The sequence below is a fragment of the Podarcis vaucheri genome (assembly GCF_965113315.1).
Source record: "Podarcis vaucheri genome assembly, chromosome: 3".
Taxonomy (NCBI): domain Eukaryota; kingdom Metazoa; phylum Chordata; class Lepidosauria; order Squamata; family Lacertidae; genus Podarcis; species Podarcis vaucheri.
Genome location: NC_138761.1, coordinates 17848906 through 17876843, shown reverse-complemented (window position 1 = coordinate 17876843; position 27938 = coordinate 17848906). Strand labels below are relative to the sequence as shown.

At 45.5% G+C, this 27938-nt stretch overlaps 2 protein-coding genes across 15 annotated transcripts in view; one reads left to right on the top strand and one right to left on the bottom strand.

Annotated features, from left to right (window-relative positions):
• Window positions 1–93: 93 nt before the first annotated feature.
• On the bottom strand, window positions 94–23843 carry TMEM178A (transmembrane protein 178A). 7 transcript variants are annotated; one of them, XM_082217892.1, is made up of 5 exons: window positions 23695–23801; window positions 17442–17539; window positions 3428–3541; window positions 2474–2611; window positions 94–548 (listed from the first exon to the last, which is right to left on the bottom strand). In XM_082217892.1, the coding sequence occupies exons 4-5, from the start codon at window positions 2577–2579 to the stop codon at window positions 307–309; spliced, it is 348 nt and encodes a 115-aa protein (XP_082074018.1). In that variant the 5' UTR covers window positions 2580–2611; window positions 3428–3541; window positions 17442–17539; window positions 23695–23801; the 3' UTR covers window positions 94–306. The 7 variants fall into 7 exon arrangements, 6 of the variants coding, with proteins under 6 accessions (XP_082074018.1, XP_082074017.1, XP_082074015.1 ...); XM_082217891.1 differs by lacking the exon at window positions 17442–17539 and having other exon boundaries at window positions 23695–23843; XM_082217889.1 differs by lacking the exons at window positions 17442–17539; window positions 23695–23801 and adding an exon at window positions 19290–19731.
• Window positions 23844–23973: 130 nt separating this feature from the next.
• The window catches only part of MAP4K3 (mitogen-activated protein kinase kinase kinase kinase 3), a 76613-nt gene continuing 72648 nt past the window's right edge, over window positions 23974–27938 (top strand). For 2 of the 8 annotated variants that reach the window (XM_082217428.1, XM_082217427.1), the window contains exon 1: window positions 23974–24342. In XM_082217428.1, coding sequence (XP_082073554.1) covers window positions 24235–24342 — 108 coding nt within the window. In that variant the 5' untranslated portion in view covers window positions 23974–24234. The remainder of the gene's footprint in view (window positions 24343–27938) is intronic. The other 6 variants (XM_082217431.1, XM_082217429.1, XM_082217432.1 and 3 more) reach the window with 3 other exon arrangements.

Genomic DNA, 27938 nt, shown 5'->3' with positions numbered 1-27938 from the left:
GCAGGTTTCTTATCAGAGTGAGAACAGCCCTGTCTCGCTTGTGATGTGTGCATATACACTGTGCTAAATTGCAGTCATCAGTTCCACAAGAACTCAGTTGTCTGAATGTTTTATTTCAGCCACCCTGAAGGTAGAGAAGAAATCCTCTGTATTTCCTGGCTAGTAAGACACAATGTTTGGTATTTAAGGGACAGGGTTTTGTTTTCATTTGTGCTTGGAATTATGAATTTAGCTCCCTTATAAATCCTTGAAGACTACTCTTCACCTGTTGCCTTTCAAGGGGAGGGATTATCCCCTGATAAGCAGTCATACAGAAGAGTCTCTGGTAGACTTTAGATGGCTAATCTTTGTCCTGCTAATGAGTGGATAAGTGGTGCAAAGACATCCTGCTGCTACGATGAGTCCTAAGCTGCACCAAGCACAGAATATAGACCAGCTGTATCCATGTTCCACGTCATCAGGAAGACCATAGATAAATTTGGGTAAGCGGTTTAGGTCATAGGAGACACTTGCTGCATAAGTGCAGAGAGAAATAGTGCAAAAGATGCCTGCAAAGGAGACAAAATCACAATGTCATGGTTACCAAATGTGCACAATCAGCAATTACTAACAGCTCAAAATAGCCCAGGATAAAATCATCAAGAGACATGCAAGGCAAATGAAAGATAGACAATCAACAGGCATTGTTTTCTTACAAGAATATCAGGCCCAGCAGCTTAAAAAGGTTTCACAGCCCTTCTCTGTAAAGAGACATGGGCAGAGTAGACAAAACAAACCCTTCTATGGTCTTTCCATTCTTTTGGCTTTCAGTAATTTGCAATGCTAAGAAGCTTCCACCCCCTCAAACTGTCATTTTAGATTCTGCCTGAATAAGATTTTTTTTTAAGTGGGAGGAGAGTGGGCAATGGATGAGAAATATTATGACTGTTTTTCAAGAAGGAAATGCTGGGAGATTTTACTTTTTCCAGGTCTAAGGCGTTAGCAAGCATCACAAGGTAAGCACAGCTTCCCAGGTCATCTAGAAGCACTAGTAAAAGGTAAAGGTACCCCTGCCCGAACGGGCCAGTCTTGACAGACTCTGGGGTTTGTGCGCCCATCTCACATCTATAGGCCGGGGGCCAGCGCTGTCCGGAGACACTTCCGGGTCACGTGGCCAGCGTGACAAAGCTGCATCTGGCGAGCCAGCGCAGCACACGGAACGCCGTTTACCTTCCCGCTGGTAAGCAGTACCTATTTATCTACTTGCACCCAGGGGTGCTTTCGAACTGCTAGGTTGGCAGGCGCTGGGACCGAGCAGCGGGAGCGCACCCCGCCGCGGGGATTCGAACCGCCGACCTTTCGATCGGCAAGCCCTAGGCGCTGAGGCTTTTACCCACAGCGCCACCCGCGTCCCTCTAGAAGCAGTAGCAGTGTGTAAAAGAGGGTCATACATCTCACCCCACAACTTCCAGAGGTGTAGAGGCATTAGTGCCTAGCAGCATGAAAACAAATGGCTTAGGGGACCTTCAAGGCTTCACAGATTTACCATAAGTTTTTGTGGACTCTGATTCACAAAAGCTTGCAGCATAATAAATCTGTGCATTCTTTAAAGGTAAATTCATGGCTGTGTTCTATCTCCACTGTCAGAAACAGTATGTCTTTGAGTACCTGTGTTTGGGAATCACAAGTCCTGCTGCACTCAGATCCTGATTGTGGGCTTTCCATGGGCACCTGGGCACCCACCGTGAGAACAAGATGCTGAACAAGATGGACCCTTGGTCTGATCCAGCAGGGCTCTTTCTATGTTTTTAAGACACCACAACCCTCTTTATTTTAGCTCTCCCACAGGAATTGTGCTTCCTGTTTAGGTCTGTTTACAGAATAAGCAACTCTGGTGTGTTCCTTTGGTCTTAGGTAAGGTGTGGAGGTTCAGTCCCCACCACCACCACCTTGAATTAGGGAAGCTTCCTAAATACACAGTGGCACGTGCGCACACACACACACACACACACGGCAACACCAAGGAGGGGAATGTGAAACTTCAAAATGTTGCAGGGAATTTACTGGAAAATACAGTTGCACAACACACACGTTTGTGGATTTATGATTGCTGAAGTGTGTTTGTGTAGAAAAACACACTATTTTTCACATTTAGTATTTTTAAAGGCAGTCTTTATCTTTTTCCAGTGCCCTGACCATTGTACCTTTTGGTTAATTTTTCTACTTCCAGCATCTTTCTGTGGTTTCACCTCTTTCCCCCAGTGCTACAAATTTGTATGGAAACCACAAATTCTATTAAAGATCCCTAGTTTCCCTATTAGAATTAAGATTATCAGATAAGGAAGAGGGAAGCAATCAAACCTGTTTACATTTGCAGTGCTGACCTGCCCAAAATGTGAAAACTCATTGGCCAGATTATGTTGTACAACTCTTCAACAGATGGGAGTAAAACCTGACACACATAAGGATATAGCAGGCAGAGCTGAAATAGTACCTGACATAAGGAAAAGGAGGCCGGCAACGTGCTGTGTGAGGCTTTCCTCCCAAAAGAAACTGACTGCAGTTACGATGCACCCACAGAGAAGAACAGCTGCTGCCATCCCAAGAAATCCTGCTGTGATTCTTCTTAGATCTGTTTCCAGAAGTGAGAGAGGACGAGGTTAAATATGCATCAGTAACACAATTTAAAATTCAGCCTTGGCAAACCGGGTTTCCTCCATGTTTTGAACTACAACTCCTCATCAGTCCCAGCCAGCAAAACTGATGGGAGCTGTACCCAAAACCTCTGGAGGGCGTCAAATAGGCAAACGCTGGTCTAATCATATGCACATGTTTTTGAGGACAAGCCCCTTAAACTCTGCTGGAATGGCTTCTGAATACAAAGAATTGCACTTTAAGATATCCGTACATACCCACTATCAACAAAAAGTGAGACACTTTTTTCTGCAGCATACCAAAATGCTTTTTGCTAAGCATAAAAAAAATCACCCTTGATAAAAGAGTTTCCTGGAAATGCATTGGGAACAATACCCATCTGTTCGGTGGTCTTTTCTCCCCTTTGAGGTCACCATTTGTGACGTACAAGTAGTTATCATTGATCTCTCTTTACCACTGTTGCCCTAAAAAGTGTCAATCCATCCGGCCTGTCCCTGGTCTTCTCCCATTCCCTTTTAAAAAATAATAATACAATCAAAGTTAACGAAACTTTGCAGTGATGCATTTCTAGAAGTAACGAGGTTCTTTACTTTGCGTAGGCTATTGGGTATGGATCAGAGGAGAAATTTCCTGAGGCCTTTTCAATCCTTTTCTATTGCTGCTGGGCTTGATAACAAAAGCTGACAGGCTTTGCAAGATGATGCACAGTTTCCTGACCTGGACTGCCATGGGGGGGGGAATGTTATAATGGGTAAATAACAACATTTAGCATCATGAAAACCTAACTACTTACGTAACAGATGCCATTCATCTTGTTGGATGGTCTTGGTTAAATTGAACGGGATGTTGCGTAAGCGTATTGGTGGAGCGAAGTGGTACTTGATTGCCGTACATCTCTGAGTGATACCTTTACGAAAGGGAAGGGCAGAAATGCTCAACAAATTCCATTTAACGAGGATGAATAAGTGAAGCTCTTCAGCAGTGAGGAATCTGCTGTTAATAATATGCAAGCAAAGGGCAAGCCACTTGGAAGAACTGGGTTCAAAGGAGGCCAATTCCTCACCACACAAAAATCCTTTTCCTTTCATTGGTGGAAGGGGAGGGTCTTGTGCAACAAAGAGGATCCTTTGTGGAAGGACTCAAGTCTTCAGAAGAGGCCAGTTAACATCTTTAATAAAAACAACTCTCTGTACAAGAGGACAGTTCTCTGCCTCTCTCATACTAGCATACTGATCCTTTCTGCAATGAGGCTGTACATTATATTTCCCTTGGGTGCAAGATTTTTCTTTCACAGTGTAGTGGGTACCAGTCCAAATCAGATTTCTGGCATGGACAGTCATTACTTTTTGCTGAGAGGATTCCCCTGCAGCCCTGGAAGTAGCTTACACAATACCTCTTGCTGTGGCCCATGTCAATTTTGACTCGGGGCCAGTGGTGTACCAAGCCGCTTGGGTGGCACCCGCGCTCTGCACCCAGGGCGAGCCACACACAGTGGGGGAGCCAGGGCAGGGCACGCTGTGTGATGCTTCCAAGGGGTCTGCCCACTGCCTCCCCCTCAGCTGTAGGGCAGCTGAGGGGGAGATGGCAGGTGGACACAAGCCCCATGTTGCCATTTCGGGCAGTGCAAAGCTTGTATCTAGTCCGCCTGCCACCTCTCCCTCAGCTGTAGGGCGGCTGAGGGGGAGGTGGTGGGCAGATGCAAGCCCCACACTACTGTTTTGGACAGCACAGAGCCAGCAGGCACCCGAGCCACTGCGTGGCTAGGGCGTATTGCAGGCCCCACAGTAAGTGCCGCCCCCCACGGTGTGGCACGCAGTGTGCCCGACACCCCTAGCTACTCCTCTGCTTCGGCCAGAGAGAAGTGGGATCATTCTGGCCCCCTGATCATTTTGCAATACATCTAGACTCCCAGATACCCCTTACAGCATCCCACTTTACAAGCTGAGGAAATCATACAGTGAAATAGAACAGTGGTTCCCAGCCTCTTTGGTATGGTGGCCCACAAGTCCAAATTCCCTTGGTATGATTAATTTTATTGCCACTTGAATTTTGGATGTTAGATCTTCAGCAGCTGTCGGTTTCATGCATTTAAACTGCAAGTTTGCCTATTTTCCTGGAGGCGCCCAAGCAAACATTTACTTAAGGCCCATATTAAAATGGAATTTGTTGAAATATTTATAGTACTTACTAAGTTATTCACAGTTTTGTTTATGGGAATGTAAGAACACCATCTGATTGCAGGATATTGCTGCATAAGCCACAAAGATTTATTCTAAGAACATACAGTTTACACATGCAATGTTAGATAAAATGAACTATGAATATTTTAGATAGTTTTATTGATGATAGGTCCATTGTGGCAAGTATCAGGGTTAAGTGAAGCACCATTTTGGCAAGTGTCAGTGATAACAGGAGATAAGCTTGCATTTTGCCAACCAGTGGGTCAGTGAAAGATTTGATGGTTGGCAGACATAATCTCAGATCTTTATTGAGACATAGGGTAAAAATATTATTTCTTATTTTGACTGAGCAAACTTCAAATCACCCTTGACTAGTAACTAGCCCTGGAAGCAAATTTGGTAATACTTCTCCACAAGGTGCTCATACAGGGAGTTTGGAGCCTGCTGCACATCAGAAGCGAGCTGCAATAGTCACTCAAAACAACTTTATAAGTACTTTGTGGCCAACTCTTACCAGATCCACTACCTAATTAATCCAGAGCCTCACGCTGGGGTGCTCTTGCAAACATGGGATTTGTTTGTTTGTTAAATTTATATATCCAAGGATAACAGTACAGTTTACAGTATAAAAACACAAAAATACATAACATAATGAAACAAAAACAAAAACCCACACACATACACAGTTTAAAAGGCCATAGGCCATAGGTGGTTTAATTAGCCAAAGGCCTGAGAGGAGAGGAATGTTTTTGCCTTGTGTCTTCATTGCAAATCTTTAGGTGCCGGGCACGCCTCCCTCAAAGCATACCACAAATGGGGAGCCACCACAGAAAAGGCCCATTCTTGTGCTGCCGCCCTCCAGACCCCTTGTGGAGGCACACACAGAAGGGCTTCAGATTATTATTGCAAGGTCCAGATCTGTGACATGTATATTGTGCAACACAAGTCATTTAAGCTTCTTGCTACTTGCCACATTGTTTCCAGCCCTATGCCCTTAAATTTTCAACTAGAGCTCTGCAACCATGAAAACTAAAAAGACCTATTGGCCCTGATTCAACTTACATTGCAGGCAACTATTGGCACTTCACAATCCCAGAGGCAGATTCTCATCCTTAACTATTAGAAAAATGCACCAAGCCTGTTCAGTAGGGTCCACTTGAGGACTGTAATTCAGATGGAGATAGGCATGCTGATTAATGCATCTTTATTCACTACGCAAGTGGAAGGCTGGTTTCTTCTCAGTGTAAAAGAACTCCCAAGATGGATTAGGACAATTGACTTCAACAAAAGAACTAAATTTATGTGTTCTATTTTCTCCCACTGAAAATCATGGGCTTGAAAATGCTTGCTTCTTGGCTAGACTATTTCCTTAGAATTTTAAAATATGAAATATGAGATTCTCAGGATTGTGTAGGGGTGAGGACAGACCTCACAGCTAATGCAGGAAAACCACCTACAAGTCTCTCCTTGACTTGTAAGCATTCAGCCAAACCTGAATGGGAAGACTCTAGTGAAAAGGAGGAGTAGACCGGAAGTATGACAATAAAATGGAGATGGGAGGAAGAACGGCTTAAATCAATAGTGTCAATTTTGTCCCTCAAAAAAGCTCTGCAGGTTTTGTCACAACAACTCTAGGAACGAGAGACAAGAAAAAGATCAGCCCATTCAGGACTTTTTGGGTGCTTCCAGGCAGTCACTATTTTTGGGTGGGATTCAGTTACATACCAGAAAATGTGGGTTGTGCAATTGTAGTTATTTGGGATGCCCTGGGCAACAAACCCACTTCCTCCAAAAGGGGGAACTTTCTGTGATAAGGGAGGTGATGGGGAGATGCACAGGAAAGTGTGGGGTAACACTTGCTTTCGTGCCACATATCTAACCTCATAAACAAATCAGAATGCATGCTTAGCAAACATCATCTAATCTCCCTACAAACAAATCAAGATGAATGTTCAATAAACAGGTCACCTGGAAACCCCTTTTTTCCAAGTTTACTTAAGCACCCTCACACAAAGCCAGGATGTGCTGCTAGATCACATAATTTCATTACCTATTTATTCTACTTTTAAATGTTAATTCTGACAATGCCCAAAATATAGAGCTGGGCCTTGGGGGGAGTTAGCTATTGTTCACCAAGAACAGGCCTTATATGCTGAAAGCACCATGATTAATTCCTGGTTTTTCCAGTTAAAAGGAATTCAGGTAGACAGCTGTGGAAAGATCCTTGCCTGAAGCCTTGGGAGAGCTGCTACCAGTCAGATGAGATGACAGTATTCCATAAACCAAGAATAAAGAGTCAAGGACTGAGAAAATGTCAACACTATGCATTGAAAGCATTATTGTAACACTTTAATGTCATGACTTCCCCCAAAGAATCCTGGCAACTGTAGTTTGATAATGGTGCTGAGATGAGACCCCCTTGTCCCCTCACAGAGCTAATATATTCTGAGTGGGAATCATAGCTCTGTGAGGGGAATAGGGGTCTCCTAACAACTGTTAGCTTATTTGGGGGAAGACATAATTGTTTAAAGTGATATGGCTTTAAATGTAAGGTTCTAGATGTGGGAGCTGTAGCTCCAGGGAGGGTCATGGGTTCTCCATCTCTAATTTATGGCTTCCACAAGAATCAACACAAATAGGCAGTTATAAGGTAGATGTTTAGATAGGCAAGGTGTTGTGTATTGAGTGGCCTAAACCTGTTGGTAGGTTAAGAACCGGCAAGCCAATCTACAAAACATTCCCAAACTCTTCCCCAATAAAATTTAATGGACAATTCTCCCTCCGATAAATTTATCACCTGTTAACAAAGATCCAGAATCTTGCCAGAGTTCAGATTTGGTCTGTTAACTCACTCTCACCTGCCAAGAATTTTGAGCTTAAACTGTTTGTGACATCATTCATGACAGCAGAATGTTATGTTTGCATTCAGCTCAAGCTATCTCCATGCCAACAGCATTGGACAGTAATAAATCCCTGTTACTAGAGAGCCATCAATGCAAGACTCTCCAGCAAATTTTATTGTTGCTTTCATGCCCTATGCCTGATTTAAGAGCTGTGTGTGGCTGGCCTGAAAGCCTGTTTCCAGGAGTTTATAATCTAATTGATCCAATATATCCAAAGTTATTTGATAACCTCTCTTGTGAATAAACTCACTTCCAATCCCCACTTCCTTTCATTCATTTATAGCATTCAGAATACCTTAAAATCCTTTTGAAATGTCCAGTATATCTAGACTGTGTTCCAGGCTTCCTTGCCATTTCGCATGTAGAAGTTGTTGGCTCACCAAATAATGTTACTGGCGGACGGGGTTGACTGTTAACTGCCTCTCACTCACCCAAGACTTTTGAGCATAACTTGTTTATGACATCATGTGTGACATCAGAATGTCCGTATTTGCATTCTGCTCAGGCTATCGCCATGCCAACAGGGGTGGCAAGTAAACCTCTGCAACTAGAGACCCATCAGCCTGAATATCCGATATCTGTGGGTTATTGTTTATGCCTCCTTGTTGGCATTTGTCTGCCTCAAGAGACAATTGAAGAGTGCACCTTCCTTTTTATTAAACAGGAATAACTGGTCCCCCAAATCATTTTATTCAGGACGTGGGTTTGTTCAAGCAATCTCTTCAGTCTTGCTTGAAAAATATTCCAGGAAGAGTCTCAAAAAAGGACACTGAGTTTGGCAGTAACTGTCAGGGGTGAATAATTGGTCAGCCAGCTAGAACGAGCCCCAAATCTGTGGCACCACTGAGCCATGGGGGTAGCCAAGCACATGAGACGTAAAGCACAAGTCACACTGAGATCTTAACTGGAGACTGGGTTGCCAGCTGGCTTTGAACTCTGAACTGGGGCGGGAGCAAGGAGCAAGAGTTCATTGGGAAGAGGCACTGCCTGTTAAGCCACTCTGGGAATTGTCGCTCTGTGAGTGGAGTATGGGGTTCTCCTAACAACTCTCAGCACCCTTAATGAACAACAGTTCCCAGGCTGCTTTGTAGGAAGCTGTAACTATTTAAAGTGGTATGATACTTACTTTTGGTAAGGTGAAGATGTGGACATAAGGTGGGGGGGGGAGAAACTTACAAGAAGCTATTTGGGTATGTTTTTATGCAAAGTTGTTACTTTTTTATCATTCCAATTCTTTAAAAGGCTGTGTTTAAGATGATGATGATGATAATAATAATAATAATAATAATAATAATAATAATAATAATAATAATAATTTATTATTTATACCCCGCCCATCTGGCTGGGTTTCCCCAGCCACTCTGGGCGGCTTCCAAAAGAATATTAAAATACTGTGATACATCAAACATTAAAAGCTTCCCTAAACAGGGCTGCCTTCAGATGTCTTCTAAAAGTCTGGTAGTTGTTGTTCTCTTTGACATCTGGTGGGAGGGCGTTCCACAGGGAGGGCGCCACTACCGAGAAGGCCCTCTGCCTGGTTCCCTGTAACTTGGCTTCTCGCAGAGAGGGAACCGCCAGAAGGCCCTCGGTGCTGGACCTCAGATTAGACATATTCTACTATAGAAATCTGAAGGGGGGGAGTAATTAAAATCTCTTTAAAATTATTTTGGGTTTGAAATTATTCAATTATAAATATTTTTCTTTGGAGCAGGGGGCTGTGTGGAAAAAAATGTGGAAGCTGGAGAACAGTTTTCTTCAACCCTTCTGTCTTCCCAGCTTTTCTTCTGGACTGGCAGATTTCTAACCCTGCCTGACAGTGCTTTCATCTGTGGACATACAACCTCCTGAAGGAACATGTGATGTACCTTGCTGCAGTGCATGGCACTTACAGTTCCTCTGGGCTCTCCCAGAGGCCTTGTGGTGGCAGCACATATGCCTTCTAGAGTTGCTCCTGGTGCATGATATGGCAATGCCTCACCATAGCTGGATGGTGTTCTAAACACACACACACAGCCCTACAACGATTACACTGCTCTTTCCACTTTGCAAGATGATGAGGATCTGGTTCATTTGCACGATGTGTACTTTCCGTTCCACTATTGCACAGAAGCATGTCTTTCAGACCAATTTTTGCATAAATGCTGAAAGCTCTCTGCGAAGTCTGCTGGACCAAAGTGCTCAGTAACTTAACTGGCACAGTTTCTTTCCAACTAAGAAACTGGAACAAGCAGATTTGCACCCAAGGGATAAAACCTTGCAATTCTTTGTTACATGCCAACTGTGGCATAACTCCCTTGCATGGAAAGAAAGAGCCCACTGAGTCAGAGAGGTGAAAGGTTAAATAATGCTGGAATGTCTCAAAAAGACAAGCAAGCAAGCTTGAGGTTCTGTATATCAATACGGAGCAAAAAGAGCTGTAGAGACTAGGGGTGAGGTGAAGAAGCTGAAGATGTTTCGGCTGTGCTTGTAAAACTAAGTAAGAGCAAGGGAAGAAATGTCTGCAGAATTAAAAGAAAGGCATCACAAACACTTTTGATAGCTTCAGATCTTATGTTTAGTTCGTGGTACCTAAATTTAGTGTTTTTTATGCATTTTACTGGACACTTTAATAGAAGCTTTTTGATACAGCTTTGTTGTTGGAGAAGTGCATCACAAAATATTGACAGATTTTGAAGGATAGCTTTGTTTCCCTGATCCCTAGCTAAAAGTCAAAGGGGAATCATTCACATTCCATCTGAGTTCATTGCTACAAGTATGAACATCAACAACAAAAGACCCTTTGAATACATTAGTAGCAGTCCATTGAACCTAGAAGTGGCAATGCACTAATTTATCTTCATTAGAACCAGCCAAGGGCCTGTCATGGCTGACGATTAGTTACCAAATATAGCAACACAAGTTGGCTACTAGTGCCTGGGATGCATATCCCCATTGTCCAATAGAAAGACTAAGCCTGAAGAAATGCTGATTTCCATCAAGTAACATTCTGGGCATTCCTTGCTGTGAAGAGTAATTGCTACAACATGTGCGATATTTGGGGTATTCTCAGAGGCATGGAAGGATCATTAGTAGGAGAAGCGCAAGAAACCCTGGCATCTATTGCAAAGAAGGTATTTTCTTCTGCTCTACGGTGTAGCTGGATATAAATATTAAATGTTCTCCCTAGAGAAACAAGCAGTGAAATGTCATAATGATTCTGCCGATTATGATCATGAAAGCACTTAAAGCAATATCTATTTTTACACTTTGCGACTAATAGGGAAGTACATCCCTTGACTGAGGCTGACAAAAATTCCACCATTTCTGTTTGCACAGCACAATTAACACAATTTATAACCCAATTCTCAAGACAATCTAGTGAATGCATGTTTGCATTTTCAGAGCAACTGCACTGAAACATTTCATTAAGAAGATTGTTGTCTTGTGCCTCAGCTGCTATAACATGCCACATGTCATAGTAAAAGAAAGCCTGCAACCATAATGATTTTCTTTTGAAACCCAGCAACAAATCTCAGTGGTACCTACAAGCTCATTGCCTAGTTTTATTACTGAATTTTTTAAAACGAGCATTACGGTTGCCGGCTGTTCCTTAGCATGATGTGAGAAGAACAATGGAAGAGGAAAAGTTGAACCCAAATGGAACCACCAAATATCAGTCTCAAACTCTGATCTGGCCTTTGTGCTCCTGGGCCACACTGCCACCTATAACACCCTTGAGTTGAACTATCAACAGGGATCCCAGGAGAGCTCACTCTCTCACCATTTAGGAATTACACAGTGTATAGATAAAACTATGGAATTCACTTCCACTATGGCCACCAACTTGGATGGCTCTAAACAGAGGTTGGATGGCCATCTGTCAGAGATGCTCTAGCTGTGATTCCAGCATTGCAGGGGGTTGGACTAGTTGGCCCTTCCAACTCTACAATTCCATCATTCTATGAGGAATAGATGAATTCATGGAGGTAAAAGCTATCAGGGCCTGCTAGCCACAATGGCTATGCTCTGACTCCACAGAGGCTTTATGTGTTTGAACTGCAGCTTCTGGAAATCACAGGAGAGGGTGCTCTTGCACTTGGGTCCTGCTTGCAAATTTCCCACAAATTTCCCGCATCTGGTTGGCCACTGTGAGAACAGGATGCTAGACTAGATGGGACATTGGCCTGACCCAGCAAGCTCTTCTTGTGTTCTTTCTGTAAGACTGTGTTGCACATTGCTTAGCAGGGTAAAGTATTTTACATTCTTTATATATTTATACACCAGCCTTCCCCAAAGTGGAGCTCTCCAGAAGTTTTGGACTTGGTCACCTCAAGAGATTTTCCCACCACACCCCACACTTCTCTCCTGGCACCCCCTCTCCCAATTATTCTTCTCCACTCCTCCCTTCTTGTCCCACCCCCATTTACTGGCAGTTTTCTCTGCCGTCTCCTCCAACTCCTTCCGGCCTTGCACTGAGGGTTGGATGGATAGTGTTCTTCCTCAGAATGAGCTATTCTAGGCAAAGTGGTGCAAAGAGTGCCTGCATTGTCACCACTACAGCTATGATGTTCATTTAAACTTGGGGGAAGGAAGCTATTTTAAAGTATTTTAGGTTTGGTTTTTTTCAAAGTTTAAACAGGCTTTCTAGGTGTCCCAGCAAATCACAGGGACAGTAACCATTCTGCTTATTTCTTTTAACTTTGGCTTGGCAGTTGTAGGGGAAGGGGAGAAGGGGGCAACACAAACGTGAATTGAACACCCTGGGGTCTCCAATTGCTGATGCCTATGCTAGTAAAAGCCATGGTTTTCCCAGTAGTGATGTATGGAAGTGAGAGCTGGACCATAAAGAAGGCTGATTGCCGAAGAATTGATGCTTTTGAATTATGGTGCTGGAGGAGACTCTTGAGAGTCCCATGGACTGCAAGAAGATCAAACCTCTCCATTCTGAAGGAAATCAGCCCTGAGTGCTCACTGGAAGGACAGATCGTGAAGCTGAGGCTCCAATACTTTGGCCACCTCATGAGAAGAGAGGACTCCCTGGAAAAGACCCTGATGTTGGGAAAGATGGAGGGCACAAGGAGAAGGGGACGACAGAGAATGAGATGGTTGGATGGTGTTCTTGAAGCTACTAGCATGAGTTTGATCAAACTGCGGGAGGCAGTGGAGGACAGAAGTGCCTGGCGTGCTCTGGTCCATGGGGTCACGAAGAGTCGGACACGACTAAACGACTAAACAAAAAAATGCTAAAGCATTGAGCTGGATTCAGGGAATACTGATTTCAAACCATAGTCAGCTGTGAAGTTTAATGGGTAGCTGTGAGTAAGCTCCTTAAATGAAACTGCATTAAACATCCCCCGCCTATTTCGCTCTGTTCAAAAAGTAATTGTGCTGTTGATAGAATTATCTTGCCCTTTTCTCACTCACCGAGTGAGCTAGCAGTGCAGCCCACAACCTTAACTACTTAACCACCTTGTAAACTTCCATTTCCCAAACTTGACGGTCTTAGAGGGACCTCATTTGCACTTGTAAGCAAAATGTCACACTCCAGAGTGGACAACCAGAAGATGACATTAATGCCTACTGACTAGGCTTTCTATTTGTCCCCAGAGGGGGAAAGAGAGCACTGTTAATGGGGATATGTGCAACTCTTTCAATACTGAAAACAGGAGTAATAGTGGTTATATATATATGGCGATCACTCATAGCAGAGTAAGATTGTCTTCCATGAATAGTAGTTATACTAGACAACAAGGTATATACAAAGTAGCAAAAAGGGAAGCCTTAGAGCCTCAATATAGGATATCACAACAGTTAAGATATAGGATATCAGAGCAGTTGTCCAGCTAGTGCAATGAAACTTCCTTACTTTTAGTTTTGTTATTTAATTCAAAAATAAGAGTACAGCAACAGAACATTGGAGTCAGAAGATACAGCAACCCAGGATGGCATTCAACTAAGTTTTACTCAGAGCACACCCACTGAAATTAAAGGATAACTTTGATATAGAGGCTTTGATTACCAAGTAGGTCTTGAACTAGCCCACAGAGGGGGCAAACAAAAGTCTGGTAGGGAGAAAAGGTATTTGGGCTCACAAACTGTTTTGCTGCTCCATTCCCCACTCCCCTTGCCATGCAAGTGAAAGTCCAAACCAGGCACCACAAGGTTCTCTGCATGCAAGATTTCCCTTTTGCTTAGACCAGGGATGGGGAACCTTTGGCCCTTCAGATGTTGCTGGAACAAACAGAAATATCCATCATCCCAGACCACTCCATGCTAGCTCTGACTGATAGGAGTTGTACTCCTACAGCCTTGACACGGAGACCAATTCTCTTAGTGGATTTGATATCTAGGGACAAAGGAGATCCCATGTTGGCATGCTGAGAAAAGCGGAAGAAGTACATAAGCTTGAAACCTCCTCTTGATCTCACAGTGCACACAAGAGAAGTGCATCTAAAGCTAATTCAGAATATACCACAGCAAAGCTGTTGGGAGTGGGTACCCAATCAACACTACTGCACTGCCTGCCAATATGTTACCAGGCCAAGTTTATGGACTTGAAAACTTGGGACCAGTTTACCTCTTGGAATGCCTTGCTTTGTATACCACTGTCCAGGAACTTCGATGTTCAGGAGAGATTGTCTTATTAGTGACGTATGCTCTTGAGGTTTGTCTTAGTTATCTAGGACTAAGGATGGTGTCACCTGCCCTTTAGAGTTTGGAGTATGCCTCAGTAAACACCAGGCAGGCATCTACAGTACTGAATCTCATCTTAAAACTCCCATCTTTTCACCCATGCTTCCCCTGAGGTGTGATCCAGCTATGCTGATGTATTAATTTGATCTTCTGATTTGTGATATATTTTGTACCTGTTTTATGAATGGGATTCTGATGTTCATTTTATGCTATTCATTGTCATGATGTTTTCTTAACATTGGTAATACATGTTTTTGTTTTTTTGCAAATAAATAAGTAAAAATAAGCAACCCCCATAATCAGAATTTACTATCATTTAATTGTTTAGCTAATAAGATATCCAAGTGCTGTCAGATTTCTCATCTCAGAATGGTTGGTTACTGCCAGGATTGTTTTTGTCAGGCTCCGGAAGGCTGAAAACTATACCATCAATGACAGAATATCTGACAAAAGCTTTGGAGAGTACGGAAATGGACAAACTGACTGATATTTCAAAGAGAAAAATGGTGCTGATTGTACTTTATATCAGTATCATTGATGGATCAGTGGGCACCATTTATTATTTACTGGAGTAAACACTGTAACTATGTATATCAAAAGAAACTTGATTTTCCAAGAGGCTCAGTACAAAAATACAAATTATTTTGTCAAAAATAAATAAAAGAAAAATATACTATTTTTTCAGATGGCCTTTCTTTATGTTGCTGATTCTGCTCCAGGAGGAGTATAAATTTCCTGGGTCAGCTTGACCCTTCTATCTCAATTGTATGCTTGATGTTTTCCTGACAGCAAGTCATTTTTGCTTTATTTTAGCATTTGAGCCAGCTTTTAGTCACCGCTGGGCTAGCAACAATGTCTCAGCCAATTCAAGGAATTGTGCTATGAAGTATCAGCCCCGGAGTTTGGCTCCATTCTGCTTTCCTTCCCTGTATGCAGAAGCTTTGGAGGAGGCTATGCCATTTTCCTGGCAGATCTACTGCACGCAAGTGATTTTCCACAGCTGCAGGCATAATACCACTTTGTGGCTAGCTTCTGATCCAAAATGCTGTTGCACACTAGTGGCGCATTCTGTAAGGAAGGACTTCTTTACACCGTACACACAGTTAAATCGTGGTATTTTCTACCATGAGACACTGTGATCGCCACCAACCTAGGTCACGCTCACACCATACATTTAAATTGCTATTATATCACTTTAAGCAGTCATGGCTTCCCTTGAAGAATTATAGAAACTGTACAGTGGTACCTCGGGTTACAGACGCTTCAGGATACAGACGCTTCAGGTTACACACTCTGCTAACCCAGAACCTCGGGTTAAGAACTTTGCTTCAGGATAAGAACAGAAATTGTGTGGCGGTGGCAGGAAGCCCCATTAGCTAAAGTGGTACCTCAGGTTAAGAACGGACCTCCAGAATGAATTAAGTTCTTAACCCGAGGTACCACTGTAGTCTGTAAAGAGTGCTGAAAGTTGTTAGGAAACTCCTATTCCCCGTACAGAGCTCCTATTCCAGAGTTCCCTGTGAAGAGGGATTGACTGTTAAACTACTATGATAATTGTATCTCTATAGGAAGCTGCCCTATATCAAGTCAGACCATTGACCTATCTAGCTAAGTATTATTTACACTAACTGCCAAGGGTTCTCCAGAGTTTCAGGCATGTGTGTGTGGGGGGGGGGTCTTTTTCCTATCCCTGCTTTGAGATGCCAGAGACTGAATCTGGGAATTTCTGCATGCACAGCAGATGCTCTACCTCTGAACTAAAGGTCTTCCTCTTGCTACTACTCCTACCAATTTCACTCTGATTCTTTGTCCTTTTCCAAAAGAATGTTGCAGTCCCTGTCACATAAAGTATACTGTGTCAAGAATCATAGAATTGTAGAGTTAGAAAGGACCATGAGGGTCATCTAGTCCAACCCACTGCAGCACAGGAATCGTTTGCCCAATGTGGGGCTCAAACCCACAACCCTGAGGTCAAGAGTCATGTGTTCTACCAACTGAGCTATCCCAGAACATGACATCTTCTTTTGTGCCTTTACATTTCTTTCTCTCTTTAGAGTATTGGGGGGAGGGGAGTTTGACCCTCCAGAAGTCATTGTACTCCATCCAGTTCCCATCAGTTCCAGTCAGCATGGCCAATGTTTGGTTGTTATGGAAGTTGTAGTCTAGCAACATGCTGAGTTTTCCCTGCTTTAAAATGCTTAGACACATGCAGGGGGGGGGAAGCACAACAGGAAGTGGGTTTGGAAAGAAGACGCCAGAGGAGGGTGTGCTTGACCCCTTCCCTGTCCACCTCTTACCTACCTTTAGCTAGCACAGCCCTCCCTGCACAAGCTACTTTGCTCCCCAAGTGGTTCCAAACATGGGTCTGCATGAAACAGGTCATTCCTAAGAGGGAATGTGCTGCAAGATATACTAATTAGAAACAATACTACAGTATATCCATTAAGTACAGTCTGAAACTGGCAATTTTGCAAAATTCAAACTTAATAAAGGCAGAGCAGAGCATGCTCCATACTAAATCAGCATTTGCCAACCTGATGCCTCCCCAACCAAACATTTTGGACTACAACTCCCTTCAGACCAAATCAGCAGTCTGGGGCTCACAGGCATCGTTGCCCAAAACAAGTGGCCACCAGGTTGCTAAAGGCTCTACTAACAAATGCAGCTTGAAAACAGCACTTTCAAACAAATAAATATAGCAGGGGTGGTGAACTTCAGCCCCAGGGGCAAAAGCATATTCTTTGCATATTCATTGAGCATTTTTGCCTGACTGGAATGTGTCCTTGAGCTCTGTTAATGCCTCTTGCTTGCCTGTGTGAAGACGTGTAAAACTAGCCAGTTGTATAAAGTCATTGCTCCTCCCACTTTTGCTTATGGCCCCACCCACCACCAATGGCATGTGGCACCCAGAAGGTTGCCATAAGGAGATGTGTTCCTTGGCATTAAAAAGGTTCCCCTCCCCTGCAGTGTAGTGACAGAAAGATGTAAGCTGATTCTCAAACTAACGTGACACTGGAACGTTCCACTTTCCACTTTTGGAGCGCTAACTCACCAATATTTAAGATTTACACAGATCAGAACATCCCTCTCTTGCTCACAAGGGCTTGTCATTTGGGGAGGAGGACAAAAGGCGGCTGGGAACAGCAAAACCTACAGCAGCAGAGAAGAGGATAAGGAGGGATTATATTTCGGGTTTAAGCATACGTAATTTGAAGGTGGGCAGTGAAGACAGTGAAGAAGAAATCACAGAGTGATTGTGCTGGTAAAACTAACATTTTGGCCGTATTTAAATACTCTGCTCTTCCCCCCTCCCCTCTTTTTTGACTGTTGTTGATAATAATTTACATCCAAAAATAGAAGCTCATAAAACTGAGGGGGGGTTTGGGGGGAGCAACCTTTTGCAACCCAACACTATTAGGTGTCCAGTATCTGGGTGAATCGCATAATGGGTCTGCTAACCCTAACAGAAAGGAGATTTAAGTTTTGCCTCCTGGAGGAATGAGTACAAAAAGGTCAAAATGCTAGTTTCTTGGGCTAAGAGGCCTATCTAATAACTCGATAGAAAGGTGGTCTGTGGTTTCTGTGTGCTTGGTGGGGAAGTGAATGCTGCTTCTGCATGCCAGGACATTGAACAGTATCCATTTATTGCGGAAGGGAAGGTCACAGTGCCTTTGTATTAAAGAGGAGAGTGCAGTGGCTGCAGAGCCTTTTCAGGAAGAAAAGGGGATTCACAGGGAGTGAGAAAGAACCTGCACGGTGTGTAGAGATGCAATAAGATGAATGGTACCAATGGGTGGCTGCTTGCATTTTGTGGGGAAAAGACACACACTGCTACTATACATGCGTTCAAGGCTTGATCTGTGGTTCTTTTGAACATAACGACAGAGAATGGGGCATGGAGACATAATAACTAGGAGTCATGATATGGCAAATGGGGGCTTCACAAGGTATTATCAACGGTTCTGTGCCGAGGAATACATGAAGCACTGGTGGAGGGCAAGAGAAAGCAATGTGTGAATGATAAGGAGGAACAGGTTCTGGAGTGCTAAAGTGCATAATGCCACTATCCTGGCACACAGGGAGATTGATGGAGAAGCACATTACAGATTAACCATGTGCTGTGGTGGTTGTGTGGTCCATGCATTCCATTAACTGAGAAATGATGGAAGGATCATGGCTACTTAAGGAAATGTACTCTCCAAGTCCACAGTCACTCGGCCATGCATTCCATCACCGATGCACACCACTGGTTCCTAATGAATTGAGCGGTTCTCCTGATGTCCGTCTTGCTATGCGCTCCACGAGAGAAAGAGGAGAAAGGGTAGGAAGCAGGAATATGCAAGAGAGTTACAGGACAGCATCTTGTGAGGAAGGTGGAGTGTGAGGAAGGTGGAGCGGAGAGAATAAAGCCAATAACCAGAAGTGAGGAGCGCAAGGAATGACAGAAGACAATGCTGGAGTGGAAGAGGAAGACTCGGTCTGGGCAATAACAAAGAGGCAATGCAGTATTAAGCGATGCTGTGCACCCAATAAGTGACTTTGCCTAGAGATGTTACTAGGGCTGTGTGCAAAACCAAGTGTCGGTGCGTACGCTCAGGAACACGCTTGGTTCCTCCAAACTGGGGGAGCGAAGGGGTGCCCAAAATCAACGGCAAGGAGAGGATATTGGTGTATTAACTCTGCACAGAGGTCTTATAAAGGGTTCAGGGATGATGTTTTGGGGATGACAGGGCGAAAGGACGGCTTAGGCTTGGGGGACAAAGAAGGTGTGTGCCAGAGAGGCAAGGGAACCCAGTGAAGAAATGATAAGGGGGTCGTGCATGGTGATCCTGTGATGGGGGGCGAGGAAGGGGAAAGTGGGGAGGGCGCGAGCCGGGGGCGACCCTCCTGGCCGCCTTACCTCTCTCCACCAAGCTGTCGAGGTCCCTGTCGACGCCCAGGAAGTAGCATCTCCTCCAGAGGCCGGCGTAGGTGGCGAACAGCGGGCGGCCGCAGGGCGACTGCAGCACCCCGAGCCCCACCAGGGCCCTCCAGTTCTCCCGCGGCGGGAAGTCGCCGGCGGGCGCGGGAGCCGGAGCTGCGCCTCCTCCTCGAGGGAGCCGCCGCTTGGCGCCTCGCAAGGGCAAGTGCGGCAGCGGCAGGAGGCGTCGCCGCTGCTCGGGCGAGTGGGCGCTGCCGGCGCGGCTCTCGCAGCTCTCCCGGTGGCGACGGGGGTCGGTCTCGTACCAGTGGTCGCTGAAGATGGCCGTGACAAGCAGCGCCAAGGAGCCCAGGCTGAGGCACAGGCTGAGCGCGCCCACCAGCCCGCGCCCCCGGCCGCCCCCCATGGCTCGCCCCCTTCAGAGGACGCCCCGCCTGGCGTCAGAGCCCCCGCACATCGCGGCGGCGGCGGCAGCGCGGCCACCGACGTCCGGGCGGGAGCATCCCCGGAGCACGCGCGCACAGCCCCGGCACGCGGCGGACTGGGCGGAGTGGGCGGGCAGGCGGACTGGGCGGGGGGCGTCCGTCCCGCGCGTCTCGTCCACTCCCCGCGGGCGGGCGGGCCGAGCTGCACAAAGGACAGCGCGGGCACTTGCAGCTGCAGCCGGCGGGCGCCAGGGGGAGCAGCAGCAGCGCCGCCTGGACTGGACGGCGACGAAGTGCAAGGAGACGCGCGAAGGGGACGGCGGCGCTGCCGCCAACGGAGAAGGGAAAGGGCGCACCTCTCTCCGCAGGGCAAGGGAATGGCCTCGTAGATTTCGCACTCTGGACTTAAAGGCCCCACGGAGTGGCCATGTGCATTTCCCAAATTCTTTCCAACTGCTTTTTGCCCGGCCTGTTGTGTCTTCTAGAGATGAGCCATTGGCTTGATCCAGCTAGACTCTTCTTGTGTTCTTATGAAAGAAGGAGCTCAGCTTCACTCTCTTTAGTCTTTAAGAGAAGTAAAAGTAAAGGGACCCCTGACCATTAGGTCCAGTCGTGACCGACTCTGGGGTTGGGGCGCTCATCTCGCTTTATTGGCCGAGGGAGCTGGCGTACAGCTTCCAGGTCATGTGGCCAGCATGACTAAGCCGCTTCTGGCGAACCAGAGCAGCGCACGGAAACGCCGTTTACCTTCCCGCCGGAGTGGTACCTATTTATCTACTTGCACTTTGACATACTTTTGAACTGCTAGGTTGGCAGGAGCAAGTCTGATCGGCAAGTCCTGGGCTCTGTGGTTTAACCCACAGTGCCACCCGCGTCCCATGCTTTTAGAGAAAGAAAAGCCAAAAACCACAAAAGAGTTATACAGGAGCAACTAAAACAACAAGCAAACCTTAGAGTTGTGTACCTCAACACCATGGTGGCTGATGCCAATTGGGACTGTTAGGGCAGAAGGCAGGGAGGGCCAGCAGCAGGTGGCGCCAGAGCCAATGACAGACAGAGCCAACTAATCCTAGTTTTGTCCTCATTCTTCTCCTCCCTGCTGTATTCTACAAGGGTAACAGTGGAGGAAGAAGCTGCCAGACAAGGTCACCCTCTGGACTGATAAGAGGCAGGTAGCTGGGGACCAATTGAGGCCAGACAGAAATTGCTTGAGCAGTGCCCCATTTGCCCTACTGCAGCAACTTCCACTTTCACATTGTGAGAACTCCTGCCTAATAATAATAATACTGTAATTTATTTATACCCTGCCCATCTGGCTGGGTTTCCCCAGCTACTCTGGGCGGCTCCCAACAGAATATTAAAAGCACAATAAAACATTGAACATTAAAAATCTCCCTATAATAATATTTAATGTTAAAATGATAAACTATTATAAGCAACAGATTATGAAGTAGATAAAAGCATGTGCTATAATGCAGCAAGAGGGGGGAAACAAGGACACAATGTGGAGGACGGGTGGGAAGTCAACATTTTAAATTGTACTGTATTAAATTTGAATTAATTTGAATGAATCTGTTTGAAAATAAAAAAAAATTAACTGGCCAAAAAAAAACCAAAAAAAAAAAAAAGTTCACCTAAGTCACCAAGGCAATAAGTGATATGCAGCAAAAGCACAAATTACATCAAAAGACTATATTAAGCAAAGTACATTCAGTAATATAGGCAGGACCAAATTATTGGATATATACATAAAGAAGCACAGAAGCTTAAGTGCAGCAATGCAGCATTAATGGAGCAAAAATGCAGCTCCAGTATTTTTATTTTTATTTTCATAGCAGGCGTGATGATGTTATCTACTGGAACAGTATTTGCCAGTGACGCTAAGCTTGGGAAATTGGAGGACAGGTCTGATTTGGCACATGCTCCCTCTGCTGTGTAGGCTGGCTCAAACAGTGACTGGCCCAATGTCACATAGCGAACTTCATGGCTGATTAGGTATATTAACCCAGGTCTCTCCAGGCAAAGCTCATAATGATAACCACTACATCAGCCTTCGCCAAAACATGATTGTATTATTGTCAGCTGACTTGCTGCTCTTTGGGGATATATAATGGATCAACACAGCCACCTTTATTTTTGAACTTTCTTTGGGAGTTTGGCAATAGACTGTCCATGGAAGCGATCATAATAAATACCTGCACTTCAACATTTACCACTGCCCTAACCTGGTGTTCACCATATATTTCAAAATACAACTCCCATCAGGCCATAACTGGCTGGGGCTCATGGGAGCTACAGTTTGCGATATATGGAGAACACCAGCTTGGTGCAGTGTTGCTCTGAGTTACAAAAAGTAACACACACACACACATGGCCAGCCCAATACATTTTGGCACATAAGGCAGACCCCAAGATGGTGTCCCCCTCCCCGCTAGGGAAGAAGGGGGTGCCAGGTGAGGGAGGATCTGTCAGGAGCTCGCCCTACACTCAAGTAGGACCCTGGCAGAGACACATGCCCGACTGGCATGTTCTCTCCCTCCTGGTTGATCGTTCGGGAGCTTCAAAAGCTTTCTTCTGCCAGAACATCATAGCGACCAATGCCAACAGACATTGGCACACTTAGGAATCCGCAGAGTGTTTGCAGTTTGCGTAACAGACCTCAGCAACTCAGCATTTTGGCTAATCTACTTTATTTACATATAAACACACACGGAGCACTGCAACATGGCTCCCTCTCTCTCTAGCATCAGACAGCAAAGAGAAAGAACAAAGGACAATAGTTCCACTTCAACACAGTAACACAAACATCCTGTCTCCGTCACTTCCCACTCTGTGGAGTCAAAACATACACTGTCATGTGAAAGACAACAATCCCATGACTGAAATCACAGAGCAGGAATTCTAACAGGATCTACATCAATAACAAAGGTAAACAGCTAAAGGAGATAGCCAAAGGACTGTCACATGTAGGATGGAGCAAACCTGCTTTCCCCCCTCCTGCTCCAAAAGGTAGGACCCAAACCAATGGCTTCAAGTAACAAGAAAGGAGATTCTGACTAAACACCAGAAATAATTTCCTGACAGTAAGAGTTGTTTGACAGTGGAACAGACTCCCACTAGAGGTGGTGGACTCTCCTCCCTTGGAGATATTTAAGCAGAGGTTGAATGGCGATTTGTCATGTGTGAGGTGGCTGAGATTTCTGCATTGCAGTGGGTTGCACTCAGGTTTCCTTCCAACTTTACAATTCTGTAAAAGATTGACATTGGGATCTGATGCCCCCGTGGATCTGGCTGCCTGAGGCGGTTGCCTCACCTGCCTCATGAGTGGGCCGGCCCTGCATACACATACGGGGGGGGGGGGACGGACAGTTATTTATTGGTTTGTTTTGCTTTTGTTCTTGTTTTTATTGCATTTTTTATTCTCTATAAGAACTTACCTGGACCCTGAGATTATCCTGAGGCCCTTCTCCATGTGCCTCCTCCAGGAGAAGTTCAGAAAGTGGCAACAGGAGAACGGGGCCTTTTCTTCAGTGGCTCCCCGTTTGTGGAATGCTCTCCCCAGGGAGGCTCGCCCAGCGCCTTCATTATACACCTTTATCCACCAGGCGAAAACATTCCCCTTCAACCAGGCCTTGGGTTGATTTGACATCTGATGCCCGTTTAAATGTGCTGTGGGAGGGGGGGAATTTATTGGTTTGCCATTGTATTTATATTTATTATGTATTTTGTGTTTTTTTATCTTGTGATATTATGTTGCCCCAAGATCTATGGATGAAGGTTGGCATACAAATTTAATAAATGATAATAATGATATTCTGCATCTTTATGCTGTGGACCGTCCCAAGAGCATCGCATGAAGGGCGGCGTACAGATTTAATTAATAATAATGTACTGTAATAACATCACATTGAAGCCAGAATCAAGCTAAAACAGAGCAAAACCTGCAAATCAATAAATACCTGCTGAAACTCCCACGGCCTGTACAACTGCGTCCTCTTGCCACCTTCCCGAATGGAGGCAGAAGCCTACCTGCCACTCCCCGCAAGCTCAAGCTCGCACTGTGGCGCGCAGCCGTTAACAGCTGCCTTTAGCTAAGCTCCGCCCCTCCGAGCGTGCGGGGAGGGGCCGCGAGCCTGTCCGGCTCCTCCTCCTGGGCTCCTCCCCCTCGCCGGGCTGCTGAGCAATACGCCGGGCTGCTGAGGGGACCTGCGCGCGTGCGCAGACGGCGGCTCCGGGCGCCATGTTGGCTGAGCAGGCAGGGGGGAGGCGTCGTCGTTGGCGGCGGTGATCGCTCCGGGTCTTTTTCTCTCCCTCTCCCTCTTCCTCCTCCTCCTCCCCCTTTCTCTCTCGCCCCCCCCGACGTCGCCCACCTGCTGGCCCTCCTCCCGCCCGCCCCCTCCTCTCCGCCGCCGCGCACCTCGCCTTCCCCCCCGGTGGCTGCCGCTGCTGCGTCGGAGCGGGGCGAGGGGGCCGCTCCCTGCTCCCGGGGGCGGCGCACCATGAGCGCCGGCGGGGGGCGGGTGTGCGACCTGTCCCGCAGGAACCCCCAGGAGGACTTCGAGCTCATCCAGCGCATCGGCAGCGGCACCTACGGCGACGTCTACAAGGTACCCGCCTCGCCTTCTCCGGGGCATCCCGCAGAGCCCCTTTCTCCGCGCCCCCTTGCAAAAGCTGACCCTTCCCCCTCCCCCTTTCCACTTTCTTTGGGGGGTGTCTTTTAGCAGGACCCCCTTCCTCTCTTTGATGGTTGCTTGGCCCGCCCGGCCCCGTACCCGTGTCTCAGCAGCCCCTCTCCCAAATCCACACATATCCCAGTGTCAAACTCACCCCCGTTATTCTTCCCCTTTGATGTACATCCCATTATTCCCGGATCGGGGTCTCTCCCTCCCTTGTGGGTGGAATTGGGGCGCCACTTTCCCACTTTGCTCCCTCCTGGCTCTTTTGGGAGTGCCTTGGAGGTTTGGGAGGGGGGGGTGTCACCTGCAACCACAGATTTCCTTCTCTCTCTGACTTGTCATTGTGACACCAGCATACCTCTCCTGTTGCAGTCCCAGTGCACCATCTATTTTTATTTATTTATTGCATTCTGAAATATCATACCTTAAGAGTGTTTCCTATACAGTCGCTTGGCATCCTGAGTAAATAATACAGACCCTCCCTCCCTTCTTCCTCCTCCCCCCACATGGGAGGATCAAGGTGGGGCGATAAGAAGTTGGTTTGTTATGTGGGGTGGTAAGAAGTGGTGGGTCACCCTATGTCAACACAGGCCTTGTCCGTATGCCATGCCTTCCCAGCCCACTACCCTATTCCTCAGGTGCTCAGCTCTTGTCAATAGAGGCCAGTTTTCACCCACAACCTGACAGCCAAGTTTCCCTTTCCTGGAGGCCATTCTCAGTCTTACCAGCCAGGTTTGTCAGTACAAACCTGGCTTTGAATGACCCACCCCAGCTAGCTCAATCCTCAGGGCCTCTGGCCAAGAAATCCCTCCTAAGACCTGTGATCTTTTGATCTATTGATCTCTTCTCCTTGTTCTCTCAACTACTTGGGCATATTTCTTTTTTTACTTCAGGCCCACAACCCTGACTTTAGGGGCTTGTCCCCCCAGTCTTCCAGCAGCCCCTGAGGCTAAGAGACAGGAGTCCCATTTCCTTTTGGTCTTAAAGTGTTTTCTTTCTTGCTAAGAGCTGTCAGTTTGTTATCAGAAGCAGAGTTTCCTGAGAGCCAGCTCTCTCACTCCCAGGAATGAAGTCTAGGCTGTTGACGCTTGCATTTAGGAGGTGATGGACTCTTGATAGTGGGAGTTTTAGTCGAGATTCCTGCCAGGCTCAGGTTTTGGAGAGGCCTGGTCCCAAGCAGAAGGTGCTCTTCAGCATTCCTGGTGAACAAGGCACAGCTTCAGACACAGCCATGTTCTGAGAAAGAAGGAATATCACAGAGTCATGCTTAACTCCATGTAAAACAAACCGCTTGCCCTGCCTTTCATCAACACCTCACTTTGACAGAGTCCCTAGGGCTTGTTCATAGCAATGTTCTAACATGCCTTTTAATCCAAGTTGTAGTGATACTCTGCTAGAATGCATGATTTACTGAGAACAACTTGTTTTACAATCCAGTGTTGCCTGTCTTTCAGTTTTCTTGCTTCTCCACGTAATGAAAAATAAGGGAAGGTGTGTGATAAAGAGAGCCAGGATCATTTCGAATTCTTAGTAAAACGAAACAAACCACCACTATAGTCCCTGCTTGGAGTGTGGCATGAGGAGAAGTGGGTTTCGATCACTCAGGAGAGCTTTGAAAAAGCCCATGAATGTTATTTTGAATTTGGAATGCCCTGAGGAGTGAGTGTACCAGGCTACTTAGTCTAGAGGTGGGCCAGATGAATGGAGGCAGGTCTCTACCAAAAATCTGGTTGTGGAGACTGCGTCTAGAAATTAAGGGTTGAATTTAACTAACTAGTCCTCTCCCTAGGTGCCTCTCAAACGTTCCCCCATTGGCTTAGGGGTGTGTCAGCAGGACCATCCCTCCAAGAACAGAAAATAGGGGGGTTGGGGAAAGATCATTCATTGGAGCAAGCAGAAATACTTGGGCTGATGGAATGTTGAATTCCTCCATCAGTTTTTAGGATGCAGTTCTTTGCACATTTGCCTGGAAATAAGCTCCACAGAGCACTGTGGAATGTACTTGTGAGGAAATGTCACGCAATTGGGCTGTTACTCTCAATGTCTCTTTGCACTTAATATTTAAAATATTAACTTGAATATTTAATGTCTTTTTTATAAGAGACAGTTCTAAGAAAAGACCAATCAGTCTGAAGGTAGTAGGTCAGATTAGCGGTCACATGGGCCTCTGGTTGCCACAGATAGATTGCTGGACTAAGATTTGATAGGACCTAGGTTCAACTCACATTGCAGTTATACCTTCTTTGTGTGCCCCGGGAGATTTGTTATCTATAAGGATGCTGCTGCTACCTTTCAGGGTTGCAGTTAATGCAGTGGTGTGGGTTTGAGGCTGAACTAAGAACATAGTGCAAAGCACTTAGGGGACAGTAAAAAGTAAATAACAGATGGAGGGAGCTGCTCAATTTAAATTAAACATTGAGGAAACTTATGTGATCAGAACTTCAGAGTAGCAGAACTATTTCTAACTCTTCCAGTCATACAAATGGAATAAAAGTATGATGGAAGCTACACCTTGCATCCCCCTGTACATAAATTACATTATGTATATGAAAATAATTACAATTTTAAAAAATCTGAGCTATTCCTAGCCTGAATTCCAAAGTCGTCCTTGTTTAGTTGACACAAAGATCTTGTTTAGTTGACACTTTGATTTTTGTAACTATTAAGTTAAGCACTTGTGAATAATCAAGTTTTTGCATATTCTGTTAAAATGGAAATAATATTGCACAAATACACACACACACACACACACACATGCTGATACAGAAAATACTGAAATGCTGAAAAGCCACAAACTGCTTGGTTACAATATAACAACATATGTCTTACAAAGAATGTTGGCATAATATGTTAGTGCAAGAAAACCAGGAAGTGCATGTTTAGGTTAATAATATTCAGATGCCTTTTAACTTTGATTTCCATATACATGCCATGAGGATGTCAAACAAGGTTGTGCAATTTGGAGTAGTTAAAGAGCCACTTTATAAACTTTCCTTAATCAAAGCATTCTGTAGTTAATAGAACATTTGCTATTGGCAGGGGTTCACATCTCAGGTTGTCAGTGGCAAACAGAAATGTAATTCTGGCAACCAGCAGGAAATACTTCCAATACACTCCAGTGTGGGAGTCACAGATTTCTTTAAAGCTGCTGGCAGCACAGGAAGGCAGAGAATGCATTTTTCAAATGTTGCCAGGATGCATCCTGTGCTGAGATGGGGTCTTAAGTTCGAAGGAAGGAGTTGTAGTGCCCACACACACACACACACATGTATGCATACACACGCAAGCACAGTTTCTGTCATTTTCTTTTTAAAAAACCCAAAACATCTTGATAGGTAGTGATAATTTATGCATCTGATTTTTGGCAAATATTTTTGTTTCGAATCTGTGAAAATCTTTGCTTATTTGGGCCATTTCCCGCATGATGCAGATGCAAACTCAGGTTTGTTGTGTACACCCAAAATGCAGCTGCAGCTCCCTGGCAAATGCATCAGTATGACACGTGTGATGAATTTGCAAAATATTTT